The sequence below is a fragment of the Arachis ipaensis genome, chromosome B9, assembly GCF_059453495.1.
Source record: "Arachis ipaensis isolate K30076 ecotype BB chromosome B9, ASM5945349v1, whole genome shotgun sequence".
Classification (NCBI taxonomy): Eukaryota; Viridiplantae; Streptophyta; class Magnoliopsida; order Fabales; family Fabaceae; genus Arachis; species Arachis ipaensis.
Genome location: NC_142444.1, coordinates 148550948 through 148561554, shown reverse-complemented (window position 1 = coordinate 148561554; position 10607 = coordinate 148550948). Strand labels below are relative to the sequence as shown.

The 10607-nt window shown below is 34.3% G+C and overlaps 2 protein-coding genes across 4 annotated transcripts; one reads left to right on the top strand and one right to left on the bottom strand.

Moving 5' to 3' along the window:
• The first annotated feature begins 581 nt into the window (after nucleotides 1-581).
• LOC107617669 (Acyl-CoA N-acyltransferases (NAT) superfamily protein) lies at nucleotides 582-3322 on the top strand. 2 transcript variants are annotated; one of them, XM_088500576.1, is made up of 3 exons: nucleotides 582-909; nucleotides 1647-2043; nucleotides 2889-3322. In XM_088500576.1, the coding sequence occupies exons 1-3, from the start codon at nucleotides 735-737 to the stop codon at nucleotides 3184-3186; spliced, it is 870 nt and encodes a 289-aa protein (XP_088356702.1). In that variant the 5' UTR covers nucleotides 582-734; the 3' UTR covers nucleotides 3187-3322. The 2 variants fall into 2 exon arrangements, with proteins under 2 accessions (XP_088356702.1, XP_088356703.1); XM_088500577.1 differs by lacking the exon at nucleotides 582-909 and adding an exon at nucleotides 1390-1526.
• A 293-nt stretch (nucleotides 3323-3615) lies between these two features.
• Nucleotides 3616-10366, bottom strand: LOC107617668 (phosphoglucosamine mutase family protein). 2 transcript variants are annotated; one of them, XM_016319486.3, is made up of 18 exons: nucleotides 10084-10343; nucleotides 9247-9480; nucleotides 8908-8974; nucleotides 8484-8667; nucleotides 7972-8024; nucleotides 7411-7499; nucleotides 6682-6918; nucleotides 6430-6494; nucleotides 6117-6177; nucleotides 5835-5952; nucleotides 5676-5757; nucleotides 5499-5571; nucleotides 5279-5340; nucleotides 5008-5103; nucleotides 4546-4700; nucleotides 4352-4448; nucleotides 4096-4173; nucleotides 3616-4007 (listed from the first exon to the last, which is right to left on the bottom strand). In XM_016319486.3, exons 1-18 carry the CDS (start codon nucleotides 10088-10090, stop codon nucleotides 3894-3896), a joined length of 1872 nt encoding a protein of 623 aa, XP_016174972.1. In that variant the 5' UTR covers nucleotides 10091-10343; the 3' UTR covers nucleotides 3616-3893. The 2 variants fall into 2 exon arrangements, with proteins under 2 accessions (XP_016174972.1, XP_016174973.1); XM_016319487.3 differs by lacking the exon at nucleotides 9247-9480 and having other exon boundaries at nucleotides 10084-10366.
• Between the last annotated feature and the right edge of the window lie 241 nt (nucleotides 10367-10607).

Here is a 10607-nt window from a genome sequence, read left to right as displayed (position 1 = left end):
GAAGATAAATATAAAATAGAGAAATATAAATATGCTCTTATCTCACTATAATGTAAGTAATCTATATATTTATAAATATTATAATTATTGTAGTTTAAAACTACACAGAAATAAAAAAAAAAGAAATATTTCTAATGTAAAAAAGGAGAGAAAATTATTTTATTACTTGTTGTGTTTATTTTAGAGATAAAAACTTTTATTTATATACGTATATGATAGTAATTTTTTAAACTACATTAAATAAAATTCTCCTAAAAAACCTGAGTCTTATAAAAAATGGCTTATCACAATATTTCATAATTTCTTACAGGTGAAAAAAGTTCTGATTATTGGAACTAATATGAGATTTTCATCTTGATTTTTTTTGGGGGGGTTGGGGGGATAAGATTTTTCAACTAAGCTATAGTTATAAAATCAGATCTACACTGAATCTAATAACAGCCTGATAGGAACATGAAATAACATATATAAATAATAATAAAAAAATCCGAAGACATGGATAGAGATGCAAGGTGGGTGGACCCCACAAGTTTAGAAAATCAGTGGAGACAACCAATCTTGTAAGTTAAGCAGTCCAATTTGGCAGCTTAGTAGTTATGATTTTTTTTTTTTTTTTTTTTTTTTTTTTTTTTGATGCTGTTCTTGTTCATTACTTCTCATCACTCTCCTTACAGTAACCAGAAACAGAATCTTAGGATTCTTCTGAGACCAATACAAGAACACCCTTCCACGAAATGCGGTCTATTCTTCTTCCTCTTGGAACCTCACTCTCTCCAACTCCTACTACACTAAACACCTCAAAAATCTCACCTTTCAATCTTAATCTCAAGAGACCAACCACTATCCCATCTTGGTCTTCTTCTTCATCTTCACCTCATCAATTCTCACTTCTTTCTCTCTCCCAATCAGGTACCTTCCCTTTCTTTGTGGCTTAATTTCTTCAAGACTTGGTTACAGTGATTGCTGGGTCATGCATGTTCTTTGAGTTCTTCTTCTTTTTATGTTGAAGTTATTTTCTTTTTCAGAAATTAAGTTGATGGGGTGATTAAAGCAACCATTTTTAGCTGTGTACAAGATGAAGAGGGTCAATTAATGGGGTGGCTATTTGGAATTCATTCAATTTTTGGAAACTGATGGGGTTGGTCAACTTGGCTTATTAGGAACACTAGCATAGCAGCAAAATTGGGCAAATGAGGGAAAGATGATTTGATTGGGGCAGAATTTAACTAGATTGTTGATGGGAAAGCATGATTGTGCAAATGAATCTTTTAAAGAACCAAATTTGAGTTTGCGAGAATGGTATTTAGCAAACAGTAGCACATAATTTAGTTCATAAAATTTAAAACTTCGTGAAATGCTACCTTAGTAAGCTACATTTAGCAATGTAGCATAGTATACTAGATTATCCAACAATTTTCCAGTTTCATACTTTAGGTTTTGATTTGATCTGGTACAGAAGCACACTGGTTTCTCGGCCTCTTTTGATTTATTCATGGAAGTCAGTGAGTGAATTATGAATATGTGGGGTAAAGCAATATTACCCTTCTTTTGTTTCGAATAATAACTCATTACAATGAATATGAATGTTGTCCTATTCAAAGAGAGCTTCTCTTAAGTGGTATAAAGGCTTTAATGTTTGAATGTAGGATTATGCAGGGCAAGTCAAGTGGTTGACTTGTTCTCAACTGTGTCTCCCGAAATCATAGTCCGCGAGGCGAGGTTAGAGGACTGTTGGGAAGTCGCAGAAACTCACTGCAGCTCCTTCTTCCCTGAATATTCTTTCCCATTGGATTTCGTTCTGAGGATGGACAGATTGGTTGCTATGTTAGCCGGAGTCTCCATACCGAGTGGCTGCAAAAGGACCTGTTTGGTTGCTGTTATCGGCAGCTCACTCGATCAAACTTTCTTGTTTGGAAGTGATGATTTCAAGATTGGTGGATTTGATGGCAAATTCAGCCTCAATAAAGGTTATGTGGCTGGTATATTGACCGTAGATACTGTTGCAGACTTTCTACCTAGAAAGGGACCATTGAGACAGAGAAGGTAAGTTAAAGCTTGCTTTTTTTTTTTTTTTTTGGAATTTGGATTAGTGAGGATTTGCGTGTCTTTAAGATTTTTTAGTTAAATCTGGCCTATGTTCTTGTCAACTTTTGCCTTTGGTTTCTTCCTTAAGAATTTGGCTTTCTAGATTATGTGTTCTTTTCTTTTCTGTCATTGTTCTGGTTTTTGTATTTATTATTTTTTTTTTACTTTGGTAGCTTTGTCTATATTCTTCATAAAAAGGAAAACTTGTTTAAAAATGTATGCACATATTGGTTGTTGCACCTAACAGAAATTTTATTTTATAGAAAGTTATTTTATGTTAAAACCTACAGACCAAAATCTAATGCTAAAAAAATTAACTGTATTATATCCCTGTACTACATATCATACAAGTTACCTTCCAATTGTATTATGAGTTTAATTTTGACATATTGATAGTTTAAAAGCGTTTTATACAGTCGACCAATCATATTTGATCTTTTGGGTGACCATTCACGCTGTCAATGTAAAAGATAGTTATTTTTACTAATGTGTCGTTACGTAATTAGATGTATATGAAAAAACTGTTTTACACTTACGGTGCATCAAAACTAAATTCTTTTAATATATTGTAAACTTTTGCTTGTTTGAAACTGAAGGTTAGATCTCTTCAGACTGATCACTATGAAAAGTATAATTTCCCTTAAAAAAACGCCAAAAATAGTCTTTAAGACTTTTATTCACCTGGAATCTCTTTTTTTTTTAATACATGAAATCTTTTAAACCCTCCAACCCTTGAAAATAGCTAACTTTTAATCTTTATACATGGTTTACATTTCATTTTAATGGTGAACCCTTTCTTGTAGGACTGGAATTGCATACATATCAAATGTGGCAGTGAGGGAAAAGTTTAGGCGAAAAGGAATAGCTAAACTATTGGTAGCAAAGGCAGAATCACAGGCCAGAAGTTGGGGTTGCCGCGCAATTGCATTGCACTGTGATTTGAAAAATCCGGTGGCCACTAAGTTATATCAAGGCCAAGGTTTCAAATGCATTAAGGTTCCAGAAGGAGCAACCTGGCCTCAGCCAAAGACATCACCTGATATTCAGTTCAACTTCATGATGAAGCTTCTCAAAAATTCACCTGCTTCTGTATCTAATTAGATACATAAGAGGAAGAAATATCTATGTGTGATATATTTAATGGAGGAGGAAAGGTGCTAGATGTGGATGGCTTGTAATTGGAGTGTGTATATAAGCAAACCAAAGATAAATCAAAATCACTTTGGAGCATTTTTTAGTTTGCTTCAGTGTCAAGTAAATTTATAGCTATTACAGAATTGTCCAGCCATTCTAAATTTCCCTTTTGAAACAAACGTTTAACTGAATCCAACATCCAATAGAAATTTGCACATTGAAAATCTTAATAAAGAATGTTTTGCTAATTAAGGAAACAAATTAAGTAATGAACATTCAAATCAGCTGCTTTTGTATTGAACTTCCAGAGCAGTGGGACTCTGCTTTTTTCTTCTAATTCTTTTCCTTCAAACTGTATTTTTCTTATGTCTATATTTTTCTTTCATTGTAAACATAGAAAAATAATAACCTGGAGATGGATTCAGAACTAATATTAGTACATGCAAAGTACAACAAAAATAGGAATTTAGGATGCTGCTCTCAAAATAGTACTTCTCACTGCAAATTTTATCACAGATATGTCGTATATTTCTAATCCTGGGACACTGAACGTACCCTTCACACCCATACAACTGAGCATCTCTGATATGTTCATTCACACTCACATTTGCAGTTGATAAGAAATAGAAAGCAAACGCTTTTCCAGCACAAAACTCAATTCTACTATGAAGCATTTAACTTGATTCTCTCAAAAATTTGTCCAAAGCCGATATGTCTAAACCTGCAAAGTCCTTCACAGCCGCTAGCACAGCAAGTGCAAGCTTCACAGCATCACCCTTACTTGGTGCCTACAATTCATTTTTGAATTAGTTGCAGACTTGCAGCATATTAATATTGCATATAAAAGCTCAAGCATAAGCCGTGAGAACGTTTTACCTCAATGTTAAGAGGAAGTACAGGATCGTGGAGTGAAAGTCTAAGAAGAAACCACCCACCATAGCCAGAAACTCGAACCTGATTGAAAATTAGATCAGACAAGCTACATTCTACAAATTATTGCAGAAAAATTCGAATACTGGTTTTGTATGGTTTGAATGCCCAAAAATATAGCCTTTATAACTTCTTGGATAATAACTTTTCGCAAATGCTAATTAAACATTAAAAATCTAGCATTAAGAAGGGACAGACATACCCCTTCATAATTTACAGGAGCCTTTCGTAGGTTTGGATCAGAGCCAATTGATTTCTCCAACTGCTTCAGCACAGTTTCCCCATATTCCCGGAAGGATCTAAAAGCTCTTGGATGTCAGTGAATTCATAACACATTTTTTCTAGTGGAGGAAGAATGTGGTTTCAAACAGAGAATCTCTACGCACACAGACTTACCCTCCTTTAAGATCTGGGTGGTCTTGGTTTATCTTTAATCTCAGTTCCATTGAAGAAGCCGGTTCGTGGAGTCCTTCTATTAAGTCAGTCAAAACCTTGCTTCCACCACCCATTCCTGAGGCCCTCACTGAGGCAAGTTTGTTTAAGATCTTGACCTGGACATGATTACATACAGAACTTGAAACTAATCTTGACACGAACTTAACTTACGCTTTTAGGTTGACTGGTTGAGCAGTTCTTTACATAATACCATAGTCTCTTTAACCAAGTAAACTACATTCCATGTTCAGTTTTGCAAAAAGGCACCAAAAATAAAATGAGAGAGAGAGAGAGAGAGAGAGAGAGAGGAGGAGGGGGGGAGGGAGGAAGAAAGTATTCATATGAATGGAGTAATAACTAATAAGAGATGATTAATTTGGCAATGAGTTGTCTGGCCAATACAATTAAAAATTTAAAACATACCATTAGGTATGCACCATCATCAAGCCAATGGTTCTCCTTGAGAGCTCCATGTCCACTAGTTTCAATCGCCAGATGTGACTCCTCACCAACAGAGTTCTGGCAACCAGATTGCTTCCATAAGTCAAATAGCTTATATTGTTTGAAATAAAATAACAAAGAAGCTATTTGATAATGGTTACAGTCAAGCACTCAGATGAAGGGCCTTTCCTTGACTAACTACAATGATTTGTATAATTTATTTATTGAATAACAGGCAAAGCATTCATCATACCAAACGAATAGCTTCATCAATCACATTTTTGTAGCCTCTTTTGAACCGATGGTGTTTCCCGCCTGATACAAAATAGCATTAGTAAGTTATTAACCATTTCTGAATACAAGAAATTCACAATTCAAATTGAATTATTGAAATGAATAAGGTTATAATAAACCCTTAAAGTGAGGTGGGAGAGGGAGACTATTAGATCATGTCAGCTTAGATTCTGTTATACCAAGTTTATTCTCAATAAATGTGGTAAGGCCATCAGAAGTGACACTGTCCGTGACAATAGTTGTACCCGGATGCTAGAAAAAAAAGATGATATAACGAAATAATTAATAATATTAACTATTCAGTGAATAAGGATTATAAAGCAAAGGCCAGATAAAGCAAAAATTAAGAGCCTTACTTCCTCAAGAACAATTGCTGCCATTAAGGCAATTAAACGATTCCGATTGAATTCACGGCCTTGAAAATCCACAGCAGCAGATCTAGTGAAGGTGATAGATCTTTAACAAATTTAAAACAGTATGCATGTGGCAAGACCAATTAGGAATAAGATCCTTACCTGTCCACATCAGTATCAAAGATAATTCCAAGATCAGCTTTGCTTTGAAGGACTGCCTTGGTTATAGCTCTCATAGCTGTTTTGTCCTCTGGATTGGGGATATGATTTGGAAATAAGCCTGTATACAGGAACGATTATTAATAAAGTCCAAGAAGTAAAGCTAGCTGAAATCATTCCTTTAGAGAGAGAGAGAGAGAGAGAGAGAGAGAGAGAGAGAGAGAGAGAGAGAGAGAGAAAAAGAGAAAAGGAAAAAGAAGGGGGGGGGGGGGGGGAGATAATTACCATCAGGCTCCAAAAATTGACTACCATTAGTTACTGCTCCGAGTGGTTCCAGAACCTTTTTCTGATTAATTATCAAAACGAAACATCAAATATTAAGTTTGGAGAAAGAGTCAAATGCACGTTGCACTTCAGCATTAGGCCTATTGAGGGCTTATAAATCATACATTTGTTGCTCTGCTAAGCTCAGCCCTTTTGATGGATTTTTCAAGAAAAAAATCATTTTACAAACAATTTTTTTTTTTTGGATAAAAGGTTTTACAAAAAGGTTATTTTAGAAAAACAATTAAAACTAAAGATTACAAAGGCTACTTACAACAAAGAAACCTCCTGCTCCATTGCCTGCATCAACAACTATATGGAAACCATCCAACGGCTTCTCTGTCAGTAGACAATGCAATATAAAAGATTAGAAAATAGGATCAGAACATTCAAAAAAACGACAGAGGAAAAACTGTAAATGCTACAATAAAAATAATAACACATAATGTCTCCCAATTAGAACTCCATTATTATCCACTTCATTTACCAAACAACTATTTATTATCATACCAATATCAAGCCATACCTATGCTTCCAGCTGCTTTGCGAACTGCCTTTACTAGGTCAGATGTATATACATTCATGTAATCAACTTGCTTAATAGATGATGAAGCCTTTCTCTCAGAATTTGCTAAATTTTCAGCTGTAAATTGATTGTATATATCAGCAGCTCGCTCTAATACGTCTTTGATATCAGTCTTTCCAAGTCCACCAGCATTTGTGAAAAATTTGAATCCATTCCGGTTGAAGGGCAGATGACTCGCTGTTCACATATAGAGATGTTTCATAAACAATTGGTGAGTTAAATATTCAAAATTTCATTTTATCCATGAGAAATTATTTTTCAATTACCAAAACCAAACTAAACTAACATAAAAGTGTCTGTCAAAACCCATGGATGTTAATTATTAACAAACAGGAAATAGTAAAAACAATTCATGACCAACAATACAATAACAAGCTAGTAAGGAAAACCACTCAGTCTAACAGCTAAAGGTTAAGGCATAAATAGTAGTTCCTTGACATAGTATATCAGGTTTCATGGCTAAGTGATTTTGTTTGAACCCTCCTTTCAACATTCTCCAAGATTCATTATAGTTTCACAAGAAGAAGCATGTGCAATACCAATCTCTACAGATAACTCAAAAGGGCTTTTGCATTGAAGAGCATGTTACAAACAAAATCTAAAGCTTTCAAACAACTATGATGTCTTACAGTTAGAATAGTGACATTCAGCTACAACCTCATCATGTACCTGTTATCATAATGGATCCATCAACAGGACACAAGAATGCTTCATCCTTTGTGAGTGTGCTATTGAACATGGCTGGTGTTGATGCTAATCTGAAAATGAGCAAACAATGGTATTAACTGACTAGGCCATTAGAATGGTCTTATCCATGGTGAAAACTACTAAATTAGGCAAACAAAAGAAAGACAACCAATTAGTATCATGTCTGACCCAATGAACAAATAAGGAGAAAAAACAAACACACACACACACACACTCACTCATTTGCAGATAGCTATCCATGATAGGTTCAAGAGACTACTAAACGTCAATATTATCAATAATTTTATGGTGTAAAAAAAACACTAGACATTTGATTATGGGGTTGTGGCTCAGGAACTCAGGTTGGTTTCATCTGAAGGTTATTAAACACTGATAAGACATAGTTAGGGTCAATTTAACAAGAGATCTCTTTGTCCAGATGCTTACTATCATTAGGGTTTAAACATGATTTCACCTGTCCTCATTATCAAATCAAGAACATAAGGGATAAAAAGTAATGCAAAAAATAAAAATATCACCCACCCATATTGGACAACTTCTAGGCCAGCACCAGCAAGACCACGAGAAATTGCATTCTGAAATTTAGCAAGTTTATAAGTAAATAGTCAGTTCTAGCCAAGTATTAGTTATTTAGATACATGCATGCTCTAACAATAGGAAGCCTGTAAAGAAAGACCCCTTTCATAATTATACATTTCAAGTTATTCATGACTTCAAATCACAATCCAAAAGCAAACTCAAATATTAAGTTTCTGTATTATGGAGAATTTCCAAAGGAAATAAAAAGAAATGAAGTGTAGAATATATTCCTACTCAAAACATTGACAAGAAGTCAAGAACAATATAAAGCAATAGATTTTCAAGGTTATATTGTTCGTTCCAACCTAATTTGAGACAGTAGACTTATGTTAAATTATATGTAGTTTCTAAGTCATAAAATTTTTTTAACATAAACAACAAAACCTTCTATATTAGATGTATTAAACAAATATTTCCACCAAATGATATAAGGAAACAAAAATCTAAAGTCTAACCTGTAGTAATTTGGCTGATATTCGGGAATCATGGCCAATAGAAACTCTCAAATTCTGAGAAGCAGCTGCTTTCTTTCTCTCAAATAACCATGCTGCAAAACCAGCGGCAATTGCTTCAGCAACCGGTTCAGTGAGGCTAATTGGCTCTCCCTCAACACCATCAACAGCCACACCACGTATGTCACTGTTTAAATTATTGTTATTTATATGTAAAAACCACAACAACAACAGGATGTAAGATCTAAGAAATGTTGGTCATCTAAACAAAGAGGAAGAAAAAATTGGGCTTCTACAGCTGGAAGCTGCCCAAGAAATACTCTAGTACTCTACTATGCAGTTGCAGTTAAAGTGAAATTAAGAAGATTGAATGATCAATGAATTATTCATGACACATTTAAACAGATCACAGGGCAGTGGTCCTGACCTGCCATTTTGAAGCCTTAGAAAATCAGTCTTGTCCAGATACGGAACAGCAATAGCAGATGCAGAAGCTGTAACCATGTTCCAAATGGAAGGAACAAACATCCATCAGAAAATTAACTTTTTTCATTTTAAAAAAATCCTAAAGGTAAGATACAAAACAAATTCTGTAATAATACAAATGAAATGCATGCTCATATACAGATGCTGATATATCAGTACATTTTGTACATATAAAAAACCTAGGAAGGAAGAGACAAAGAGATCAATATTCTACTAAATGTGTTCAAACTACATGATTTTCCAGTTATATTAACCTGTATAATGAGAGTCTAGAACAGACCATTGCAGTGAATGTTTCTCTGGATAATAAAATCATTGTTGGGTTTTGACAAATTGCGCAATTGCATGGATGGGTTGGAAGTCCATGCCAACTTCCCCGGTGGTGAGGGAAGCGAGTTGCGCATATAAGGGGCAAAATAGGCCCTCTGACTCTGTGAATGGAACTGCCTATTCTGTTGGTAGTAGCAATGTGACTGTGACACAAAAACATTTTGGACAATCTTCCCTGATGTTGCTGCATATAAACACATTGACACACCTTTATCAGATTTCATATATTCCAGGTTCATAAAATGCCTTTTGCTCTTTCATTCCCTCACCTATCTAATAATTTCCAATCAAATGTCAAGTTTTTTATTTCTTTTATTTTTTTAAAAGTATTTTCTAACTATCATCATGTCAAGTTAGTACTCAATCACTCTCTTGCTCCTACATAATCGTAAAATTATAGACGACGAGAATTCTGTGAATCCTGTTACGAACCATCCAACACTATCAATTTCAACCATTCTTCAATCAAACTCGATTTCATTTTATATCCCTTTATTTAACAATTCTTAGAGTCATTATTCTCCTCATAACATAATGGAAAAAAGGTGCAGTGATTCAAAGGTTGTACTGCAGAAGAAAACAGTCCATTCTGAGATAGAAAAATATTAAAGATAGAACACAAATTCAACAGGATGTTTTTCCGCACAATCAGAGTACGTATAATGTTATTCAATGATTTCAATCCATGATTACATTAAGAAAGTTCGAGAAAGAAAAAAATGATTGAAATGGAAGGGAAAATAGAATAGAGATTGAAAGCGGAACGGGGTAAGGAGAGGAATATGACCTGCCATGTTGAGACTGGATTGAATTGCTTCACAGAGAGAGGGAGAGAGACAGAGAGAGAGAGATGGTAAGTGGAAGAAAGAAGAACAAACTAGTTGGTAAAGAAGCTCGATGAATGTATTGCTGCTTCGTTTTTCACCTTTTTTTTTTTCTGTAACCTTCCACCAACTCTCTACTACACTTGCACGTGTATCGCACGTGACAAGAGCTTCAAGCCTTCAAAATAGTTGGTTGGTTGAATCACAACTCTGTCTAAATTACGTTTTTTCCCGATAGGAATGTGTGTTATATATTCTTCGTTTAATTAATAAGTAATGTTAGAGAAAAAAAAAACACAGTAAAACTTATTCTATTTAGTATTTATAATAATTAATAGATATTAAGTAAAATAAATTTTAGTTGTTTTCTATTAACTTTTTTTTATTATCAAATATTTTCGAATTAATAAATACAAATAATAATTATTCTATTATGTCTTTATTTTCCATGTGTGTTTCGGGACTCGAGAGGATTGCTCCGACCCCC